Source organism: Cnephaeus nilssonii, assembly GCF_951640355.1.
Source record: "Cnephaeus nilssonii genome assembly, chromosome: 15".
NCBI classification, from domain to species: domain Eukaryota; kingdom Metazoa; phylum Chordata; class Mammalia; order Chiroptera; family Vespertilionidae; genus Cnephaeus; species Cnephaeus nilssonii.
In genome coordinates this window covers 16,035,274-16,060,264 of record NC_137086.1, presented here as the reverse complement: position 1 = coordinate 16,060,264, position 24,991 = coordinate 16,035,274, and the positions used below count along the sequence as shown (strand labels likewise).

General features: G+C 43.5%; 1 protein-coding gene across 11 annotated transcripts in view; it reads right to left on the bottom strand.

Moving 5' to 3' along the window:
* The window catches only part of LTBP1 (latent transforming growth factor beta binding protein 1), a 340,385-nt gene that overhangs the window by 19,648 nt on the left and 295,746 nt on the right, over positions 1 to 24,991 (bottom strand). For all 11 annotated transcript variants that reach the window (XM_079791755.1, XM_079791759.1, XM_079791762.1 and 8 more), the window contains 6 exons: positions 22,099 to 22,242; positions 8,790 to 8,966; positions 7,917 to 8,003; positions 5,397 to 5,525; positions 4,602 to 4,742; positions 3,178 to 3,348 (listed from right to left, as the gene is read on the bottom strand). In XM_079791755.1, coding sequence (XP_079647881.1) covers positions 3,178 to 3,348; positions 4,602 to 4,742; positions 5,397 to 5,525; positions 7,917 to 8,003; positions 8,790 to 8,966; positions 22,099 to 22,242 — 849 coding nt within the window. The remainder of the gene's footprint in view (positions 1 to 3,177; positions 3,349 to 4,601; positions 4,743 to 5,396; positions 5,526 to 7,916; positions 8,004 to 8,789; positions 8,967 to 22,098; positions 22,243 to 24,991) is intronic.

Genomic DNA, 24,991 nt, shown 5'->3' with positions numbered 1-24,991 from the left:
CAGGAATAAACTATTCTAATTTAGAAATACAACATGATTGAATGGCATGTGATTTCACAGAATTAAATTGTAAATTTCATGTAAGTAAATTTGTTTCAAAATGTGTTGCCTAGTACATATCAGTAAATAATGAAATGAAGGAAGAAATATGTAATTAATTTAAAACTGAAAACAGGTAAATTATAAATAATTTAGATTGCATTTCAGTCATGGTTCTTACTCTTAGCTGCACCTTGCATATAATGGTTTAATAAACATGTTATTCTTTGCCTTGTTTAAAAACTAGAATTAGACATAATTCTGTATTATAGTCTATAGATTTGTCTCATTTAAAAAATGGCTATATTTCCACTATATGGATACACCAAAAATTATCAACAATTCCCTATATAATTTCAAATTTTTCTTATGCTGTAATGGTTATTTTTTTATCCCTAGCAGTCAAGTACAAGACCAATCTGTATTCCCAGAACTAGAAGTTCTTTTTAGTCAAATGTACCTATACTAGTAGATCTTCAAACTGCTCTGTTGGCAAAAGAAAGGACCCACACCTCTGCATCCTGATTAATACTGAATACTGGTGTTTTACAAGTTTTCAAACATGTGCAATTTCTTTTGTGGCACTTCAGTTTCCTTGGAGATTTTTTTTTAAACCATTCTCACCTTTCTATGCCTGACTTGCATCAAGAATACTTAAGGTGCCAAAACCGGTTTGGCTCAGTGGATAGAGCGTCAGCCTGCGGACTGAAGGGTCCCGGGTTCGATTCGGGTCAAGGGCATGTACCTTGGTTGCGGGCACATCCCCTGTAGGGGTGTGTAAGAGGCAGCTGATCGATGTTTCTCTCTCATCGATGTTTCTAACTCTCTATCCCTCTCCCTTCCTCTCTGTAAAAATCAATAAAATATATTAAAAAAAAAAAGAATACTTAAGGTTAAAACACCTGTGATGCAGTACATTAAACTACCAATAGGTGGCACTCTGCCAGCTTCCTAAGTGTCCCATAAAGAAAATTCAAAGTTTTAGATCAAGACTTTCTCAGGTGATTATGTTCCATTTACTTACACTAAATCTAATTATTTTAATAATTTACTTAAAAGACGTGTAATTATTTTAATAAGAACCACAGACACTGGGATCCCTGGGTACTTTAGATTCCAGTGTTTAAATGTGTCAAATTCTCTTTCACTTACAGGTCAATAGGGTTTTATTTCCATGAGATAATGGCATCCTACATATCTTGTAGGAAATTTTAATTTTATACTTTCAAGAGTATCAATAAAAACTTTTAAAAACTCATTTTACATAATTATTGACTTGCCCTGGTCGGGTGGCTTGGTTGGAGCGTTGCCCAATACACCAAAAGGTTGCAGGTTCAATTCCCAGTCAGAGCACATACCCAAGCTGCAGGTTCGATCCCTGGTTGGGGCGTGTATGAGGGGCAACTGATCAATGTTTCTCTCACATCGATGTTTCTCTCAATCTCTCTCTCACTTCCTCTCTCTTTAAAAATCAATAAAAACATTTCTTTGGGTGAGGATTAAAAAAATAATTATTGACTTGCTTTAATCTATTAATCCATCAAGTATATATTATCTATTAAGCCCACGAGTGTGCTAAACTCTAATGCAGAGTTGATGAGGTACCACCTCTAATTTTGCCTAGCTCCAGAGATGTAGTTTTTCTCTTCTCTAAGCATACAATGCATGAGAAAAAACTTAAATCTCAGCTTTAATTTTCCACTTGGCTACTTCTAGATTCTAAGGGTTACCATTTATCTAAGAGGTGCTTTGAGACTCCGGGGTGAAAGGCCGGAGCAGCACCGAAGTGGAGAAGATGCGTGGATGTTGGGCCCGGCTGCCTGGATTGGAATCTGCCATTTGCTGGTGTGGACCATGTGCCTCAGTTCCTCTTCTAGAGAAGGGAGGCAATCATGCCCCTGCCTCAGAGGACGGCTTGGAAAATTAAACATCTTACTACATGGAAAGCATCTTGAACAGCACCTGGCACTGTGCTACATACATGCCAGCCATCATCATTTTTTATTACGGTGGAGACCCAGAAAAACCACCCGACAGAAAACCCAATAAACTCCACCAAAGACTTCCAAGTTCTGACATTCCTATGATTTTCTTCTAGCACGTCACTGAAAATTCCCAGAAGGACCAAGCAATAACCAGCCCCTCTCGTGTTTGATATGGATGCAAGGGTTTGTTCTTCCTCACTTATTTTCCCACCAAACAGCGCTTTCTCCCAGAGGCTGTGGGTATGAGATCATGATAAAGGGCTCAAATGTGAGGGGCCTCCCACAGCAGTTCAGCCCCTCCCCCCAGACGTCACAGATGCCCTGCCGTCAGTTCACGACCACTTCAACCAACTGTCCACTGTTGCACCTGCAATGCTACCCACCCTCAGTGGTCTGGAACCTCCTCCTAATGCCAGGTCTGGCCTCCAAGACGTTAGCTGAGGACTGAAATAAAATCCTAAGCAGCCCAGAAATGTACTGACTGATACATGCAATTCTCACGTCAAGCTATCCTGACACAATCCATCCCCCTGCACTCACTTCCCCTGCGGGTGGTCCCAATCCGCAAGAGGCCATCTACCTTCAGAGGACACTAAGTATTTTGGGAGGCACTCCATCGCCTCCAACTCCCAGCATTCTCAGATGTAGCTGCTGCCTTAGCAAGAATTAGTGCCCGTGACCTATTGGACCAGAAGTGTGCAAGCCTGCTCCAGAGCCAAAGCGTCACTTTACGCTGCACTTGATGCTCAAAGCCGATGACAAGGGCTGCGATTTACCCCTCCATTCCTCCAGCACCGTCCCCATCAGTAACAGATTGTTCTGGCTCCTAAGGAAAGTGGAAGGTCCGGTGCCCGACAGGCTGGGATTCAGCCAGGGCTCACAGTAACACACAGACCCTATAGCCCTTTCTCAACAATCAGGACATGCGGGAGCAGCATATGTAAGAGGCTCAGTGATAGAAATTATGAGCAAAGCAGTTTTAAAGCACACGTTCTTTGCTCCCTCTTTCTGAAAAAGTAGTAACGGCACTCTCACTGCTTTTAATAAAATCAAGTTGGATGCTGTTAGATGTCTCTAGAACCTTGCGAGTGTGGGCTGAGGCCCAGCAGCAGCCGCCTCCCCTGGCAGAAGGAACACTGAGGTAAGGGCTCACCTGAGTCCTTCATGGGGCACAGGGCGCACTGCATGCCCCAGGCCTCGCCATACAAGCAGCAGCACTCCGTGTAAGTCGTCTGCTTGCCAACAAGGGGCCGGCTGCACACATAGTCGTCGCTCAGATGCTCCCAGCACAGGTCTTGGTAGACATCGGTTTCTTCAATTTGTTCTGAAAGGGAAGGCGTGGATCTGTGACAATCGCACCACGGCTCCTGTTTCACAAACACGGTGGTGGAAGCCGGCGCGGCTCAAAGTTCCCATGCCCATTGCTAAGAGTGACTTCCAAATAAAACTCGGAAGCCAGCCTGGTCTCTCCATGAATCAAACCTGTCATCTCCACCTGGGTGTCATCCCATCAGCTGAATTCAACCTGCCCCCTCCTGTTCCAATGACGTCCTTCCCAGTATAGCGTCCATCGTTACATAAAACTCTCCACTATCTTGCCCTAGCTGGTTTGGCTTGGTGGATAGAGCGTCGGCCTGTAGACTGAAGGGTCCCAGGTTCGATTCTGGTCAAGGGCATGTACCTTGGCTGCGGCACATCCCCAGTAGGGGGTGTGCAGGAGGCAGCTGATAGATGTTTCTCTCTCATCGATGTTTCTAACTCTCTCTCTCTCTCCCTTCCTCTCTGTAAAAAATCAATAAAATATATTTAAATAAAAAAAACAACTCTCCACTATCTTGCCTGTACTTCCTATTCCCGATGGTCTTCTCCTTCCTTCAATCTTTGCTTTGTCATGTTTACTTCTCTGTCCAATCCTACCATTTCCCTCTACATAATATTTTTTAGATTCAGGCTTTCTCACCCATTTCATCTGCCAAAGCCTTGGACGAGTGACACTTCATCCCAGTGTCCTCCATCCTAACCTTTTGACCTTTCAATTGATTTCATCCAGAGTAGTCCCCTGTTGTGATGATGGACTGACACATCACACCTGATGTGGGGATGGACGGGTCAATCACACCAGTAGTCAGTGGCACATGAGCTCCTCAGGGAGGAACAGGGATCCTATCCATGGACATCTGGGCTCTCCGCCTCCTTTTTGAACTCACCCTCTGTTCTGCCCAGCTTCCCCTATGTCCTCCAGTGCAACCTGGGAAACAAACGTATCTCCCCCTGAACTTACCAATACATCTTCCTCAGCCCCCTTTGAAGGTTCAGTGTGATCAACCCCCAGGCATGAACAGCTCTGCGTCTGTTCCGCCACTCCAATACCATTGTCTGTTGTATGAGTATGTTCAGGGTATTAAGTCTCCTACGTACTGATGATATGCATTTTACGATTTCTCTTAGCATTTCATTTGAATTATTTCAAAAATACCCACGGAATCAATTTTTCTCTTTTCCAATAGCTTACATTTTAGTCAGAAAACCATATGACATTTGTTCGGACACAGACCTGCATCCCCCATCCAAACTTACCATGTGATTCAGATGGTCGGACACATCTCTTTTCTGAAGCATCCAGGACCATTGGATGGGTACAGAAGCAGTTGTAAGAGCCTTCTGTGTTAATGCACTGGCCATCAATGCAGCTGTTGGGGTCTTGACATTCATCCATATCTGAAAGGGAAAAAAGTGTGAAAGAAAACCAGTCATCAGTTGTGTCTCATACACTTACCCACTCTGCATCCAGATTCCAGGGGCTGCCACAATTTCACTCACTACGCATCGTTATCCAAAACAGTCTGACTATAAAACCGTGACGTTGTGTTGACCGGGGAAATAATGTTGCCCTGCTGATGATGACATTCCATAAGGAAAGAAAACATTTAGGAACAGAAAATGCGTAGACATTTAAGATAAAATGCCTCTTTAGGACAGTGTACAGTTATTTCCGTTTGCTGTGTTTTCTGGCCCAGTGTACATGGTTTTCTGCTTAAGCATTAAAGTCAGGGGTCAGCATCTTAAAACGGGATGAGTGATGAAGCAGGAGGTTCCCCGGACCAAAAAGAACACTCCACTCAAACCAGTGACCTGAATTATAATTCCACATCGAATATTAACTCTTCGTTTGAAATCTAGTCCGACAGTAGTATATAGGAGCTTTTTATTTTCTTAAACCTTGCTCACGAAAAAGATCCATAAAACATTTACACATCTTCGCAACACATGGTTTAGATGCAAAGAAATTGGTTTTGTACTCCCCAGCATGACTGACTTATTTTTTTTCCATCTGTGTATTTTCACAGCACCCTCTACTCTCTTAAAACTCACCAAAGCACTGCAATTTGACAGGATCGTAGTATGTCCCTTGCTTACAGTAGCATTCATACCCAGGCTGAGTGTTCAAGCAGAAGCCATTTTTGCAGATTTCTTGTCCAAAGAGCAGGCATTCATCCGCATCTATGGGGGTGGGGGTGTGCAGGGGTGAAAAATGGAGCAACAAAGAGAGGAGTTAGCGCTGGTCATTCAGTCAAGAAGAAGCGTCTAACCAGTCCTGAGCTTCACACTAGATCGTTTTACATTTATGTGCCAAAGATTCCTAAAGACAAAGCAACACAAAATTCTTGAAGTTGGGACTAATTCACGGAGGTGGAAACATAATCAGGGTTGTCTGTGCTGTTTAAGGAACAAAGTCTGAAACATCAATAGGGAAGGTATATCTGTAAGATGGTTTCTGGGCTGCTCCCTTGTATTTGATGGAACAGTCTATGAAATTCTACAGTGGCACCAACAATATTCTCTACAGGACATGCCTTTGAAGAAATGTGCCTTCCTATAAATACATATTTCGGCCCCTTAAGTAGCTGAGACGATGAAAACTCCTGAAAAGAGTTTGATGGAATTGTATAAAAGTCTTCTTTCTTGGGGATGATAAGCTAAAAAAGGCACAAGTTGTTAAGGGTGTTGGCAGACCCATATTCCCCCAGAATTTAGAGTGCTCAGGATACTCAGTGGTAAACTGGAGATAATAGGAACATCTATTTGATAGGATTGGAAGGATTTAGTGATAAGAGAATCCATGTGAAGAATTCAGTATACTCTCAAAAAGTGTTACTTATTACTTTTATTGCTATTATTATTACCATCAGTTCTCACATTTTAGAGCTCATATCATCTAGTCCTCATTTTAAAAACTGGAGATTCCAACCCTGGCTAGTGTGGCTGAGTGGTAGAGCCTTGGCCCATACATCAAGCGGTCTCAGGTTCGATTCTCGGTCAAGGGCATGCACCTGGGTTGCAGGTTCTATCCCCGGCCTGGCCCGGTCCGGTCAGCGCAAGTGTTGGAGGCAACCAGTGGCTGTGCCTCTCTCACATCCATGTTTCTCTCTCTCTTTTTGTTCTTTCCCTCTCCATCCCTCCCTTTCCTCCACTCTCTCTGGAAAAAACACAAACAACCCCTCCCCCCCCAAAAAAAAAACAACATTCAAAAACTGGAGATTCCATAGATGAATTGCTCCAAGTTATACAGCTGGAAAATGGCAAGACCAAGTCCAAAATATATGGCTGTTTAGATCTGAACCTAATATTCTTTCAACCATTTCCAGTGCTGCTAAAGATAGGGAGAGGAGGAATTTATTTTTCTATAAAAGAGGGGATGACTTTGTGGTGAAATCAGGGCTTCATCTCACAATATAAAGTGAGATTTAACTACATCCGGGCAAAAACATATGTAATATTTGTGAACTTGAAAAACCATTGAACACATATCACCAACCAAGTCTTGTTATTTAATGGGACTAAATCATAGATGTATTTAAAAAACACAGATGGAATTTCTTACCCAGCTACTGAATTATACCAAATTATTAAAACACGATTTTTCCAAAAAGATGAACAATAAAAAATGTTTTCCATTCACTTAGCAGTTTTCAATATTAAATTTTACAGAAAAAAAGTCACTTTGTCTATAAAAGGACTTAATATCTCTATCATGGAAATGTCAAAAGAGAATGGTTAGTGAGGAAATACTCATACATGTGGTTTAAATTTCACCCAAATAAAAAGGCTGCATATTTATTTTAGAATTATAGGCTAATAGCACTGAATATATAAAACACATCTACTTTTGCTTTCTTCTTTTCCATTCCTTATTACGAATCTGTGGCCATAAGTAAAAGGTCCTAACAATAGTAGGATGAGTTCTAAAAAAGCAAGAATGCTAGCTTTATTGATGATCATTAAAGACCAACATGATGACAAATTTATAGTCTTAACATAAGGTTTCTAATATGCTTCTGGAATAAAAGAATACATTTATTAAGTACAGAATTCCATGTTAGGTACTTTGACATATATTATCTCATTTAGTCCTCCTGATACTTTTTTTAAAATATATTTTTTTAATTGATTTCAGAGAGGAAGCGAGAGGGAGAAAGATATAGAAGCATCAATGATGAGAGAGAATCACTGATTGGCTGCCTCCTGCATGCCCCCAACCGGAGACCGAGCCTGAAACCCAGGCATGTGCTCTGACCAGGAATCAATCCATGACCTCCTGGTTCAGAGGTTGACACTCAACCACTGAGACACATCAGTCGGGCAACAACTTTTGAGACATCATTCCTGTCCCAGAGCTGGAAACTCAGAACGTTAAGTGCCTTAAGTTCTAACTCCCAGGCCACGCACGGCCCTGCCCAGCGTCCACAGGGGTTCCTTCCTGGGGCCGAATAAAGGCTTTGTAATCAGTTTCCCTGGCTCAAACGAACTCTAATGCTGTCTACCTCAGCCATGCTTTTATTTGAGTGTCTGATATGCACACACGTTGTAAGTTCATTTCTGCTCAATTCTGACCTTTATAGTCCTTGTCACCAGCTTCATACGAGGATTCTCCAGCGGGGACAAAACCTTTCCCTCTAGGACACATTTCAGTGAATTCGGCTGATTTCAGGAGAGACAGAGAAAAAAAGTTGAAAGAGAAAAACATCAACAACTTCCATTAATGTGTGCTTTATCTTATTAGGATTTTTTTTTTATTGTTGACAGTATTACAGCTGTCCCCCATTTCCCCCCTTTAGCCTCCTCCCCTCAACCCCCATCCCACCCCAGGACTCAGTAACTTTAAGACAAATTTTGGCATCCTCTTCAGGCAAATAAATTCAGTACAATCTCAAAAATTATGCATTAGGTGCAAATAAAACCAATGACTTCAGAGGTGTACCTATAATTATTTTTATAAAACCTTCCTAGTTCGCCCATATTTTACCTACCCATGTTGTACTGGGGGTTATGACTTACTTCTCCATTACTGTGGTCTCTAGTATTTTAAAGTTTTAACAGGAATCCATCAAGCGAAATCTTAGCTTAAACATGCAATCGCTCGTTATGGGTCATGCTGTGTCGTTGTTATATATATATTAAAAAAAAGATTCGTTTCCATTTTAAAAAATGGGGTAACATGGAATTCCCTTTCTGCCAAATATAATACTGAACCTCCCTGTAACCGTAAACTCGGTGACGGAAAGAACTTTAGGAATGCATACTGAGGTGATTTTTCCAGCTCTGAATGAAACGCACTCTAAGGTAGCCTCCCTTGAATTCCAGTCGGGCAGCTACCAGTGAATGCCAGCGTTTCAGAGCTCCAGTTCTCATTCAACCCAGAATGGGAACATTCGGCCACCACATGACCACACGCCAGTGCGACACCGCCTCCCAGTGGATGCTTACCCGTCCCCACGACCGGGCAGGGGAAGATCTCACAGTTGTCGCCCCACCCAGCCCCGGAGGTGCAGCAGCACTCTTGCTTGGTGACATTGGCGGCCAGCACGTTGTCGCAGAGGCTGGCGTCGTTGAGATTGTAGTAGCATTCTTTCTTCTCTTCTCTGCTTGGCTCCACTTCCACGTCTACACAGAGGGCGCAAGGGAAAAGGAGACTTGACTGGACACATCGGATCCATCGCTCTCTCAACAGAGCAGAAGCCACGGTGACAACCAAGACCAGGTGGGATGATAATGGTGTTTCATGGGCAGAAAGCCGCTTCCCACTTTTGGGTCGGATTCTCCCACGGCAAGATACACATGCACTTGAATCCCAAATTTCGGTGGATTTCTAACCCTCCCCAAGAGTGCAAATCTGTCAAAACCATTTCCTTTTACGTTAACCAATGACTTTATTCTTGTGCATTTGGCTGCGAGTGAAGTTTCCATACTTGCTTTCTTGCCAAACATAAGCCCATTCTTTACTGAGCTATAACACCTACTGAAATCCGTGAAAATTTTCCCCAACACTTGACGGGAGATGTAGGGCCACACATAATATTTAACCCTCAGATGGTTGTTTGAATCAACCACGCCCCCGATCTTTTCTGAATAGAACAAAGCAGAAGATGGTAACTAGAAAAAACAACAACAACAAAAAACAAACTACTGCAGAAACTCAGAATCTATAAAATAACCTTTCATGACTGAAAATCTACTGAAATTGCTGCAAATACAAGGCTTTGAATGAAATAGTGAGTGTCCGATAAGCCTCAAGGTAAATTTCAGGGCTGGGTCTAGTCCCTCCCTGCTCTAGTGTGTCCTAGAGGAAAATGCGTTCTAACAGACTCAGCTTAACCCTCTGTGATAAAGACAAAGTGATGTGATAGGACACACGTGATGAGAACGTAACCCGCCTGTTTTTAGATAATACCAGACCTGATTTCATCCCATCGGATTTGAAGTCTATGAACAAGTGTGTGCTCTTAAGAAATGATCAATATTTTGTGACTGGACTTGGCAAGTAATCTAATCTCTTCCCTGCCATATGCCATGAAGTTCAAATTGCTGTCTATGGTCCAATTAAAATTTGTTCCAATTTTATTTTATAATATATCAGATAAGAAACTGACTACCACCATCACAACTACTTAGATTAATTCCAATGATTTTTTTTTTTTCACAAGAATGCTGCCGTTTTCATATTCTTGGACCCAAACAAACTGTAGGGACAAAGGGAAAACATTTGCCAGTGAGGATAAGACTTTTTTAAATATAAATGTATTTTTTTATTGATTTCAGAGAGGAAGGGAGAGGGAGAGAGAGATAGAAACATCAATGATGAGAGAGAATCACTGATCGGCTGCCTCCTGCACTTCCCCTAATGGAGGTCGAGCCTGCAACCCAGGCATGTGCCCTGACCAGGAATTGAACCATGACCTCCTGGTTCATAGGCAGATGCTCAACCACTGATCCACACCAGCTGGGCAAGGAGGATAAGATTTTAATGTCAACATTTACCCTTTTTTTTTGAAGTTATTAGATAATTATATTAGAAAAATGTAAGAAATTATTTTCACAATAGCTTCCTGTATATTTCTTTTGGCAGCATCAGATAGACCTGGAACTTGATTAATATACCAAATAGCAAAGGTGTTTTTAAAACGTAAGTTAATAAAATTCTCAGAAAAGATACTGCCCTTTTCTTTCCTCTTCTGGCATTAAAAACAAGCAAGGCAGCAAACAAGCCTTGACCATACCCATTGCTCTCCCACACAACACAGAGCATCCACGGGGATGGAAAAGATCCCTCGCACGCTTGAGTCTGGCTCGTTCTCTGATTGTTCTGTCTTTGACAGATTTCAGCTTGGACTCTAAGTTAGTGTTAATAGCTGATGACAAATTCAAACGTAGACTAAGAGTCCAGGAAAAAAACTGAAATGCTGATTCCTCAGAAGCAGCTTGTGAAGTGGTTTTGAATCATTTCCTCCTGTGTGAAGTTGGAATAAACCTGCCACATCCCTCATCTCATCTAGCTTTCCACGTGCGCAGAGGGCAGCAATGAGCTTGGCCCATGCCAATGCACGGGCCACCGCCAGTTCATTCTCCTCGGGAGGGGCCCCGAGCTCTCACACACGGAGTCACTGGGGAAAACTAAGGGTAGGTATGTTAAATGATTATTAAATCAATCCTGAACTCTGTGGAACATTTCATAAGCTTTCCCCCAACCCCTGTGAATAAACTGACACCCTATTACTATTAACGACTCAGCTCAATCATTTTATACAGTTGGCCTAAAAATGCAGCTAACTATTAATGAATGTATTTAGAAATATCAATCAAGTCAGCAACACAAGTAGTTTTGCCAGTCAAGTTTACAGTTTGTACTAAAAGAGGGCTCAAGGACTGTTTTTTCCCACTTGTGTACAAAGTTGTAGGTATGTCATGTGTTTATTACAAAACTAGAGGCCCGGTGCATGAATTTGTGCGTGGGTGGGGTCCCTTGGCATGGCCGGTGATCGGGCCGATCGGGGCCGTCTCGCCCAGTCCATGGGGAGGGACTGTGGGAGGTTGGCCGGCCACAGGAGGTTGGCTGTGGGAGCGCACTGACCACCAGGGGGAAGTTCCTGTGTTGAGTGTCTGCCCCCTGGTGGTCAGTGTGCATCACAGCAACTGGTGGACTGGTCGTTCGGTCGACCGGTCATAAAAGTTGCTTAGGCTTTTATATATATAGAAGGAATACTAAGCAGTTGTCAATGGAGACTTCTAGATTCAGAGGTGATCAGAAACCATAGGCTTCTGAGTCAAAGCATGTCAAAAATTACATCTATAGTAAACACTGCTTTCTACAATGTTCACTAGACCCACAGCATAGGAATGAAGAAATCAAATTATCTTTGCTCTTCTTCCTTGCTCGATGAAAGGAAATTCACAGGTTAGTGAATGGGGAAACAATCAATAAAATCACTGTATTATTCTGGCTTTACACTGGTTGTTTCAAGTTTTGCTCTGATTTTTCTTTCCAAGCAGTCTGGAAGCTCGATGTTTATACAGCTGAACTCGAGGGCTGGTCAGGCCCTCATCTGTGTTTGGGAAGCGAAGCAAATTCTTTTTCAGACACTGGTCCACAAAGGTCGTTCTGTGAAAAACTACAATTCCCCTATCTTCCTAACCTTTATGGTACATAATGACTTTCCTAGAGCATTTTTCCACTGGGGGAACACTGATCAGTAAATAAATAGAGTTTAGAAATGCTTCTACTGGAAAATGATTTTAAAAGATCAATGGTTATAGGAAGTGCCAAGCATTAAAAAGAATTTTTTTCTTAAATACACTATGAATAAAATTAGCCATATTACATATCTTATGCCATGAACTTCTACAAAATATATTACTTCTCCAGTCTTTTCAGACTTGATTTCTCAATCTGTATCTAGAAGTTGGCTTCACATCTGTGTATAAACAATCATTTGTGTATTTTAATCCTGGGGGTATGACTGGTGATAAGAAACTGAGCTTTTGGACCTTTTCCATGCGTGTTTTTTGGGAAGAAGCTTTTATAGAGTAACTCCATGGGACAGATGGTGCAGGGTGGAGCATCCTCAACTTTCGGAAGAAAAACTGAGCGTGGGTCCAATGTCCTAAGGCTTCATGCTTCCCTAGACTTCTGAGAAGCCCAGCTTCTTAGCTTCTCAACTGGTATGAGTTCGTTTTTCTTTTTCTTTTTTCTTTTTTTCTCTCTGAGACAAAGTGGGTGGGGGCAGCAGACAATTCGTGCAGGTGTGGAGTTCAGCAGCAATGCCACAGGGCATGGGTGGGTACCCTTGCTCTGAGTGGGAAGGGGTGGATTGCAGCTGTAGGTGCTGCTTCTGGAGTTCCTGGAAGCTTCTGGAAGCTCCTCTCAGTTCATCAGACAGAAGAGGGTGTGGTCATTCACTTACAGGATTGTTTCCTTCTTCAGTCTTCCCCCCAGTGTATCTAATTTTAGCTTTGCTGTTGGGGTGAGGAAATTGGGAACATTTTTTTTTGGTGAAAGTGGATTCGAGCATCTAAATGGACCCATCTTTGCTTTCACGTTCCATTTGTAATGTGCTCAGAAGGCCTCCCTGAGCTGGTCCTCTCAGAGCCGCTGGGGCAGCAGGATCACAACAGTGACCAAAGAGCAATGTCACAAATGTGTGAGCACACAGTGTCCCCAGATGAGAGCACCTGCCTGCAGTCCTGAAAAAGACATCAGTTCACACAGCTCTGCGATGGGGTAATCGTGTTCTGTAAGCTACTTTCAACGGACTTAGGAAGCTTTATTCTTTTTTATTTTTTAAATCACCACAGGCATTGATGTTTTCTACCAACTCGTGTTTTTACAAGGAAAGGAATTCTAGTGTAATATTCCAAGGAGGAGTAACAGAGAACTTGGCAATGCATGCCTTTCTTTATTCCCCCCTAGTTTTCTTATTCAAGGACTTGGAAAATGAAAGTGTGTGCGCGCGTGTGTGCGCACACACGCGCGCACAGAGAAGCCATGGGTGCGTTTCAGACAACAAGCACAGCCAATGGAATGGACTGGATATGAAGGGATGCAAATAAAAGGAAGTCTGTAGAAAGGTGCTAAGAGATATGAAAGAAGTCAAAATAAAGGTTAGAGAGCAAAACACAAGAGAAAAAATACTTTGAGAAAATATTTCTCTACACAGTTCCCATATTTAAAGAGGTCAATCGGGTAGGGGGTCAGCCCATGACAGCGTTGGAAGAATAAGACCTGGGCACCTAAGCTAGATGGAGTGGAGGATGTTTTGTTTTTGTTTTTCTGGTGAAGGGGTCAGAAGAGGAAGGGAGAAGTAAGCCTAAAATAGGAATGCACTGGGGAGAAGAGAAAGTCTGTGATTTATGGAGATGCTACTAAAAACTGGAAATGTGAGGGTAAGACAAGTTGGCAGATGTGGGTGAAAGAGACTCCTGAAAGCTGACTAAAGCACCGTGGAGAAAGAAAATGGGGGAGACCCACCGTCCTGGGTGGGAACAGGAAGCACCTGTGGAGATGGAGAAATGAGCAGACGTCACAGCAACACAAGTCCTGTGCGCATCACAAGGGCCGGGACAGAGGATCGCGAGCATAAAGCCACGCTGGAAGAGACATGTGAAATGCTTGGAAACATTTAGAAATGTACAAACCAGCCCGGCTAGTATGGCTCAGTGGTTGAGTGTCGACCTATGAACCAGGAGATCACAGTTGAATTCCCGGTCAGGGCACATGCCAGGGTTGTAAGGCTCAATCCCCTTGTGGGGTGTGCAGGAGGCAGCCGGGCGATGACACTCTCTCATCATGAATGTTTCTATCTCTCTCTCCCTCTCCCTTCCTCTCTGAAATCAATAAAAAAACAGACATATTTTTATTTTTTATTATTGTTTTTAAAGTATATTTTTATTGATTTTCTCACTATCCTCTTTGAATGTGAGAAGAAACCTGACCCAACTTAAAAAAAAACACAACACAAAAAAACAAATGATCACATTTTCTTCAGCCTTACCTACATTTATGGTATAGATCCACTACAAATACACATTAAGACCTCTGGAGTTTCATGGCATTTTACAGTGTTTGCATTCCAAACAATGTGGTCTCACTGTCTTTAATTTTTTTTCCTACCAAAGGTTTTTTTTTCCAATCAGACATTATTTTGAAAAAACTCTCTTAACGTTAATTGATTTCACAGGTTAACTAAACGCATTAGAAAAATAATCCTACTCTGCCAAATATAACAGTTGCATGATATTATGTGGTTTCCTGCCTTAAAAAGATATGTACATACACAGAACCTGCAGTGGACCTCGATAGGAAGAGAGAAACCAGAATGCTGTTTGGGTTCAGCTGTCAGAACCACGAGGACTGACTTGCTCGCGTCCCCTGACAGCAGGGAAATAAATGCTCCTTTTTCTTTTGTGCCACCTGCAATGTAACCAAAGCACCTGGAGGAATGTCCGCCCTATTAAAGAAGTGTGAATAGATAATTCCTCATTGAAATGTGGCCCCTTTATAACTTTGATAAAAGGAAGAGTTATTTTATGCAACTAGCAGGGAATGAGATGGTGGGGTACACAAGGATCACATTCTCCAATGTGAAGAGGCAATTTTATTCAAGAGTTGCTGAGTGTCGCCACAGGTCAGGCACTGAGCTAAGCAGTGAGCTGGGTTACAGGGGATGCAAAGAGAAATAAGACAGAGGGAAAATGGCCATGTTGCCTGCTAACAGATTTGGACCTCACGCTGTAAGCATCAGGAAGCAGTTGAAAGTGTAAAGAAGGGTTGAAAACCAGGTGTATGTTCCGAAAATGTAAAGTGTTAGCGGTGTGGGGGTTGGGAGAGGCAAGATGGAGACTTCAGCAGGCACCTGCTGTGGTCCAGGGAAGAGAGACTGAAGGACTGGCTGGGAACAGAGGAGCAGGGAGAGATCTGAAGGATACTACAGAGGTAGAAGCGGCAGCATGTTAGGATGGCTTGGATGGAAGGGGAGAAAAATCAAATCTGACTTCAGGATTTCCAGTATTTTTGTTGTTTGTTTTTATGTTAATCCATTGATATTTTCAAAGCGAGTGGAAGAGTGAAAGGGAGGGGGAGAGACAGAGAGAAACTTTGATGTGAAAGAGACACATCAATTGGTTGCCTCCCACACATGCCCCAACTGGGGGGGGGGGGGGGGGCCAGGGATCGAGCCTACAAGCGAGGTGCGTGCCTTTGACCAGAATTGAACCTGTGACCCTTCAGTTCGAGGACCTACACTCTAACCACTGAACCAAACAGGCTAGGGCAGGATTTCCAGTTTTGATGTTTAGCAATTAATGAGTGAACAGAGAGAGAGAAACAGGCAAGAGAAGAACAGTAATGAATTTGGTTTTGGATAATTTCAGGCAGAGATGCTTACAAGACACACCCAGGAGAAAGGTCCCATGACTGGCAGCTGGAAATAGAGGTGGAGGCAGAAGCTGTTTGCTTGGCAGTCCACATCGGAGAGGAGGATAAAATCTCCCAGAAGAAGAACTAGAGTAAAAGAGAGGGCTGAACATGCAACTCCCCGGGCCACTACTATTTAAGGAATGGGCAACAGAAAAGGAATCTGAGAATGAGACAGAAAAAGAACAGTCCAAGGGGTGGGAGAATACAGGGAGGAGTAATGTCCTGAAATCAGTCAAGGGGAAAAGCAGGGGAGGGAAATGGGAATCCATTGTCATCATTTCCGAAGATGGAGCCTGCGATGAGATGGATGGCTCACTGATGACCGAGAGAAAGGAGTATCAATCAGGCAGGTGGAGCATCTGAGGTTCTGATCTCAGCATGTGGGGGATCGAGTGGAGGAGAGTTCTGCTGAGGTAGGTGGAACATGGATGTCGCTTCAAAAACTGGAGGTAGGCATGGGGACAGGTTATCCCTGGATGATGGCTCTGGGTGGGGGTGGGGGGATTTCCTTTTTTGGTATATTTTTTGCATTTGCCAGTTTTCTAGGAAGAATGTGCATTGTTTTAATAATCAGAACAAAGCAAAGAAATGAAGTGAAAAGGAAGCCAGTTTTTAGGAGAATGTGGTGGCAGGTGTGTCCTCGATCTTGAGAAATAGATGGAGGAGGAAAGAGGCCCGAGGCGGGGTCCTCTGCCGATTCTGCCCACACTGGCTAGGTGACCCTGAGAGTGACTTTCAGAACTCCCCTCTGGGCCTTGGCTCCTGACCTGTAAATAAAGGAGCTGGGCTGGAGACCACGAAGGTGGGCCTAGAGGTAGAAATCTGGGGTCTGGCTTGCGATGTGAGAATAAGCTCTCAAGTGAGTAGAGAAAACGGATATTTAAGGAAACCCTGCAATGCATGTTGTGAAGAACAATTATTTCAATAATGCAAATATTCATTCCAGTTTCTGTTTTATAATTTCTGATCTTGTTTGTTTGCATTTCTGTTTTTAAAATATGTTTTTACTGATTTCTAGAGAGAGGAAGGGAAAGGGGGAAGAGAGAAATATCCATGGGCTGCCTCCTGCACATCACCTACTAGGGATTGAGCCCACAACCCTGCATGTGGCCCAACCAGGAATCGAACCTGTGACCCCTCCTTGCATGGGATGATGCTCAACCAATTGAACCACACCGGCCAAGGCTATTCGCATTTCTTAACAGTGAGGAAGAATAATTGTTTTATAAATGCAAAGAATCACTCCAATTTATATGTTTTATACTTTCTGATCTTGCTTATGTGCTTTTTTAAAAGTAAACACCTACATCGATTATAATACGTATCTTTTTTGCATTCTTCTCATTATACCTTCTGTTTTAAAAATAAAATCCAGTCCCTACCACAGCATCTCCCCTATGCACTAATCAAGGCAGAGAACAGCATTTTGTGGGTGAGGCTTGAAGGCCGCAGTTGCCAAGACTAAATGTTTACTGCTTCCTTGAGAGTGCCCGAGGACGTGAAGTTTTTATGGAGCAATTATCGCAGGCACCGAGGAAATAAAAGCACCGGGCTATATTTCATACCCATACCCTCTTCCATGTGATGAGAGGTCTGGTCTGGACATTTCTTCGTTGTTTCTGTTTCAGGTGCTTTTAGGCAACGCACGGCCATGCAAATTAGTGGCCAAAGGCCCAGGCAGTGAAAAACATTAGACCAGACCTAACAAAAAGGGTAGGTAAAAGCCAAGAAGTAGTTTAGGAATAAAAATCCTAGGACATTCAAGTTCAAAAGCACCTTGAAGGTCCACCTGGGACAAAGCCCTGCTGGAAGTGGGTGCCTTTCTGCCAGTGGGTGTCCCACCTGTCCTAGGGCAACGATTTCCAACCTCTTCCATCTCATGGCACATCTAATTAATTACTAAAATTCTGAGGCACATGGAAAAATAAATTATATGTTTTGCTGATCTTACAAAAAAAACAAAGGTATAATTTTGCTTCATTTATACTAGACGGCTATTGTTGCGTGGGCTGTTGTCATTTTTTTATTTGACAATCTAAGGGAAAAGAGGCCAGTGCCCCTAAGTCAGGTACTGCGTGTTTTAACAATTCTTATGGCACACCAGTTGAAAAATCACTGCTCTAGGGCAACACCCACAATTTCATGAGACAGGTATTTGACAGCTATCTAATTACTGGAAAGTTCTTCTGCATCCTGTCCTGAAATCTGCCTTCCTGACACTCATCCGTTAGGCCCCAGTTCTGCCCTCGGTGTGAAACCACTTGAGATTATTATGCTACTGCTCATCCTTGAAATGTTATAGCCTAAATGGCAACTTTATCTTCCTTTTCTTAAACACTTTCACGAAGGATGAGGTCTGTTACCCTATCATGTATATAATAAAGTTCATCTGAATCCTTGTTTAAAAACTTAGACCTGGCACAAGATGTTTTGTTTTATGTAACAGCAGACTCTCTGGCTGCAATGGAATACAGCTCTTAAGTGGCCTCCATTTAACCCACTTGTTGGATTAGCCGATGTTCCCTGGTGCTCTGGGAAACATCCTGGCTAATGCTCACAGCGGGTAGAATGCTCACGGCCAGTCGGCTGTTCTTGGGCAGGTCTACATACCTTCTGATCTTACATGTTGACCAGTATGTCGACCAAGTCTCAGCTACATTTATTCTCAAACATTTTGTGCCAGTGTGTTGATTACTGTAGTTCCATAATCAAATACTATATAAACCAATAAAATACAAATGTGAGTAGAAGAGTTGTTTCTAGAACACGTTCAAATTTTAGAAAGACTACAGTTTGTTCAGTTAAAAGAATGCTATGAAATGGGTATGGAAAAAACAACTGCAAAAAAAAATTTGAGAAAAACCGCAACAATTTAGAGGAATGTTCCACTCATTTACTTCTGCAAAGGCCTTTACGTTCTCACTCCCTTTAATGTTGGCAGTGGAGATAATGCATCATAGGTATGGCTCATGCAAGACAAGCCAGGCAGAACTCTTTTAACGGTGAACTTCTACTCAAAGCAAGACCTTGGCCCTTCCTCAAAGATTATGAATGAATGTACATTTACATGCTTTATGTTGAATTTTAAATATTTAAAATATGTCTTAATCATTTTTATGATTTCCAGCTTTAATCCCCCTTTTCAAACAACTGACCAACTATTGGCTCTGAAGCCAGGAAGAAGGTTCCCGCTAGAGTTTATAGCTGACCTGTCTCTCGGGACACTTAAAAAGTCCATATAATCAAGTTTTCCAAGACCTATACAAATTGAGGTCTGGTAGAAGTCAGAGATGCCAGGAACTATAGGAATTAATAAGACTCACCAGTTACTGTTTAGTTAGATTATCTATAACTAGAGGCCTGATGCAAAAAGATTTGTGCAAGAATGGGCCTTCCTTTCCCTGGCTGCCGGCACTGCCTTCGCTCTGGCTCGGCACTGCCTTCGCTCTGGCTGGAGCCGCCTTTCTGCCTTCCCACGCTGCCCAGAGGCCCGGTGCGGAGGTGTGGAACGCCTGTGTCATCACCATGGCGACGATGCAAGCATCCAGCCCCATCCCTGGCTGCTCAGTGCTTGCGTATGCAAACTAACCAACATCTTTGTTGGGTTAATTTGCATACTCACTCCTGATTGGCTGGTGGGCATCACGAAGGTACGGTCAATTTGCATCTTACTCTTTTTATTAGTGTAGATAATAATAAGGTAATATGCTAATTAGACCGACGTCTGGAAGGATGTCATTCCAGATGTCCTTACTGATGAAGCCGGGCTGGAGGGAAGTGGGCCGGAGGGAAGCAGCCCGGGTCCCGGGTGCCTGCTGGTGGCTGGAGGAGGGAAGCCCGGGTCCCGGGTTCAGAGGGAAGCCGGTGCTGGCAGCCAGGGGGAAGGAAGGCCTACTCTTGCATGAATTATCGTGCATCGGGCCTCTAGTACTGATATAAACCAATGAAACAACTGGGTATGTAGAGGATTTAGCAGAAACTAGAGAACTATGCAGAAAATATACAAGAAACCCATAAATAAAAGGGTTAGATATAATGTTAAGGTAAAAGTATGTATTCATTGGCAGACAAGCTTTATGAAGCTGCGTATTCAAAATAATGTTCTTTGAAAAAGCAGGAGAAGAACTTTCCAGAAAGGGAGTTAGTCAACGAGAAAGAAAGGAGACTCAGGAGGGAAAACGCAAAGGGACTTGGTAACAGAAAAACAAAAAACAGCAGGTGAGGAACAAGGCTTACAAAAAGAGTCATGTAAAGTTTTAAGAAGTAGTTGTCAGTGAACTAGTCCGGTTCACCAAAAATGGTCTGATGAACAATGACCTCATTGTTACAACTCTAAAAAAACACGAGCAAGCTTTAGGATCCCAGACATATCTAACTGAAGCTATGTGAACTGAATGAACCATTTCTTGACATTACTAAAACATTCTAGCAAGAAAAAATATTTGGAGTTAAAAGGTGCACCATTTCAGAAGAACTCATCAAAGGATGAGAAATAGACATCCCTTAAGGGTTTGCATTATAGCTTACTATTTGACTACTTTACTTCATATAGTACTTTGCCATTGATGAAGGGCTTCTACATATATACTTAAAAAAATTACCAAATCCCTATGAGGTAAATATAACCTTCCTATTTCATAGGTGAGAAATCAGAACTCACAGACGTTGTATGACAAACCTGAGCTCACACAGCTGGAAAGTTGGTAGCAGACCAGAGCCCTGGTCATTCCAATTTACAGTCTTACAAAGAGTTTGGAAAATAAATGGAAAAAGTAATCGTTTCATTAATTCCAACAATCATTTCATGTATTCTCCCCTTCCCTCCCTCCGTAGACTGTGATCACTGGAATGTCTTATTTTTTCACTTCGCATTGTATCACATGCATTTATCATGACTACCTGATCTTCATATAATTCATTTAACGACTACACAAATATTATGACACGCGAATCACTTCAGTCAAAAATACAATGGGTGGCCCTGACCGGTTTGGCTCAGTGGATAGAGCGTCGGCCTGCGGACTCAAGGGTCCCAGGTTCGATTCCAGTCAAGGGGCATGTACCTTGGTTGCGGGCACATCCCCAGTAGGGGGTGTGCAGGAGGCAGCTGATCGATGTTTCTCTCTTCTCTCTCATCGATGTTTCTAACTCTCTATCCCTCTCCCTTCCTCTCTGTAAAAAAATCAATAAAATATATTTTTTTTAAAATACAATGGGTGAGGTGTTACTCCATAAAACCAAAGATCAATAAGAAGAAGACAGTTACTGAATACATCCCGTTATTGGCCAACCAGGTTTTCGATGCTTAGTTTGTGTTTGTCTTTGCTGTGAGGATGAAAAGTTCTTTCTCTACAGCTCATGTGTTGCAGTCCCTGAATGGAGAGCAGACCCTCCCTCCAGAAACACTCTGTTCCCCTTCACAACGCCCGTGTATCACTGTCTGCTCATTTACACCTGCACTCCCCACTTCCTATAGTTAATCCCTGAGAAGTAACATGTGTGTGGATGAAAACCTGTACTTTGATATTTCCCTCTTCATTACTTGCAAAGACAATTATTTTACCCAGTACACGTGCACCCTATGACGGAACAGGGAAAGCTTTCTTAGAAACGTGGATAAAATCAACTGAGATTGAGCAAGAAAGCAAAAGGGTCTGTGTGTCATTTTAGCTGGCTCTCAAGAGACCACTCAGTCTTTTGCTTTTCTTAAAACACAACCACGCTATGGCGACATGGCACAAACTACAAGGGCGATCTGGAAGTTGATGAATTTATCTGGAAAAGCATCATTTCTCCTTTGCAATGCGTGCCATCGACGACAGCCCAGATGAAATTCTAAATGAATGCAAACACAGCCGCTCTGCAGGCTAAATTCTGGGAAAGCACCTCAAGAATTCCAAGTGGGAATCTTTGTAGATCCTGATAGGCTTAGATGTTGCTCCTAATTTAGAGAAATGTCAAGATACACGTCTCCGAGGACCAGGAGAGAAGGGTTATGCAACACAATGAGATGATGGATGTGAGACCCCAAGCGATGGCTCTCTGAGTTTTAAGCAATTCCCAGTAAATGCTCTCATCACTTGGGATCCGCGCCCTAACTCATGGCACCTCTGGCTTGGGAAGCACAGGAGGGACCACCTAGTCCTCACCCCCCTCCTAAACCCACTGATAAGGCGGCTGGGAAAGAGCACAGAAGCTTCCAGGGACAGCGTGTGCCAGAACATGTGGTTACTACTTACCTCACTGCAGAGTGTTTGGCCCAAACCTATGCACGTACCGATCCCGGAGATGAGCCCTGCACCCCTCCGCAGGGGCCCTGTGACTTACCGCCGGGGGCCCGGGAGCGGCACTGCCCAGTCATGGGGCTGTACTCCTGGTTTTCGTCCGCGCACACACACAGGAAGGAGCCTTCCACGTTTTCACAGAAGGCTTCGCCACACACGCCACTGAGCAGCTCACATTCGTTCACATCTGGAAAAGGGAGCACAGACCAAGTCAGATGGGGGCCTCACCCCTTTGCCTGACCAGCTGTGCAAGGCGGGTGGCACTGGCTGAAAACCAGGACCCCCAGCGAGCAGCCGAGCCCTGCCGCCCCTCAAGGTAGGGCTGTGCCATTTGGTTTGTATGAACGAGCCATGAAAATGCACAGCGAAGTTTCCAAATTCCAACTCTGGCTTTCAGGAACATCCCAGAACTGTACTGCAAGCATCCGATGCACCTTGGATGCTGGAGTTTTCTCCTCCCTAACTTATTGACTTAAGGAGGTCTTATATAACTCACACTCTTCCTCTCAGTCCCTAATTCAAGGAAAATCACCATCCCTGGCACTTTGAAAACCATACACTCCTTTAAATTCATTTTTTAGCCGAAACCGGTTTGGCTCAGTGGATAGAGCGTCGGCCTGCGGACTGAAGGGTCCCGGGTTCGATTCCAGTCAAGGGCATGTACCTTGGTTGCGGGCACATCCCCAGTAGGGGGTGTGCAGGAGGCAGCTGATTGATGTTTATCTCTCATCAATGTTTCTAGCTCTCTATCCTTCTCCCTTCCTCTCTGTAAAAAATCAATAAAATATATTTTTAAAAAATAAATAAATAAATTCATTTTTTAAAAATGGTTTTAAATCCACTCACATGTCTGAAAATCATTTCCTAGCAGCCAAGACATCCTTCATTTAACAACCAGCAGTCAGGCTGTGTGAAGACCCCGTAAGTATTCACTGGGTCCCATGAATCACTCACATACAACACACTGGTTTGATCACTCCTCACTGGTTTCACCCTGCCTTGGAAAAACCTGTTGGTGTCCATCGCCAAGGAATCTACCGGTGAGTATGTTTGATTCAACATTATGCAAGTGCACAGGCCAAAAGAAAGCCTGATGAGGTGTTGGACCTGGCCCAGTCCTACCTCTCACCTTTACTCCTCCTAAGAAATGTGGTGAATGAAGGCCCCACTCGGCAGAGCCCCTGGCTGACCCCGGAAATGCTCATGCGCTGTGCGCCTCCCACCTGTGCAACGTCGGCTTTCAGGAGGCCGTGCACACAAAGTTACACATTTGAGCAATTAGCCAAATCCCTCAGAAAACAGATCCTGTTTTCACCTTCTACGCTCAGTTGATTGAACACAAAGTTTATGTATCTTGACTTATTTGAATAATTACTCAGTTTTCCATTTCACTGCGTCTATAAACAGGTAAAAACCCAACGAGCTGGGTTTCGCTTGTTAAAAGATATTGCAACATAAAGTAAAGCAACGAGTTGGCATATTTAATCAACCTAGACAGTCATAATTTAGACCAGAAAAACTGACTTTAGAAATCTGCCAGCTCACATCGATCCGTTTTAGGTAAATGTCCAGTGGAACTTCGGACTTTCCAACTGGTGTTGTTTACAGGGCTACTGAAATCTCCCCCATTAGGTTGCATTCATTCAACCCCAAAATATTTCCTCGTTGACTTCTAGGGGCCCAGGCACTGGGGGGAAAAACATCATGAGTCAGGCGACCCAACTCCTGACTTCATGAAGCTTATGGTCAAGTCAGGGAGGTTAATCAGATAAGCATGGAGGCCGTGGTAAGTGCCAAGCACAAACAGTACAGAGCGCTATGAAAGCACAAGACAGCGGGCCTTCGGTGCAGGGGTGGGTCAGGGAAATGGTTGGAAGGGAGTCTATCTGAAGGATGAGAGGTGATGATAAGAAGGGGTGGAGGTGGGGGGAGGCAGCCAGGGTCCTCGTGGAAGAAACAGCATGGCCAAAGGTTGGTATCAAGGCTGATTCATCCCTTAAGTCCTACAGAACACCAGCGTGGTGAGCTGCACAGAATAGGTGCTCCGTTAATATTTCTGAAGGAGTGCATAAACAGACAAAAGGACACCTGTTGAGTTCCCGAAAATGACAAAAACGATTTCTTTACGAAGAGTGGCATTCTGTGTGCCACAATGAACCATCGGCACGGGCTCAGTGAATTCATCTGGCTGCCTGGAAATGGACACTCACCTGGGGTTTGAGAGCTGGGTGAAATCAGTGGCTTGAGATCCCACTAAGGGACAGTCAAACAACATTGACTGAGCACCCATGACAGGCCAAACCTTAGGTCCAGTCGGGGGAGAGAGAAAGTTCTCAATCACTCGCTCACTGCCTTGGAGAAGGCGGCTGCAGGCAGCACACATGTGATTAAATTATTCCCCCCAAAAGGGTGTCAGTTCTGCAACTGGATTTGCTCAAGGTATTCTGGAAGCAGGAGGAGGGTCACAGCTCAGTTTGAGAGTGAGAGGTGGGACAGGGGTGGGGTCTGGGAGAAGAAGGCATCTCACCTCCAGCTCCTGCAAGGAGTGGAGTGAGTGCAGGCTCTCGGAAGGGGAGGTTGGGAAGACATTCTCAACAGAGTGAGCAAATAGCAGCCAAGGAACGGCGCAAGCGCAGCAGTTTTACGTGGCTGGAGCGTAAAAGGTGAGGGGAGACGAGGTGAGGCTGGGAAGGTAAGTGCGGGTCAGGTCACATGACCTGTTTAGTCACAATATTTAGTGAGTGTCAGATGACTTTCATCGCTTGTATTTCAGTGCAATGGAGACTACAGCAGCAACTGGAAGCAGCGATGATGACAGTGTTACCTCAAAAGTGGTCATTAGTCAAGTGATTTTTTCATTAAATTTCCAGATGCCTAAGTTTTGTCTTCCCAGTTAGATCTGGATGGGACCTGAATGAATGCTTTCATTGCAAATT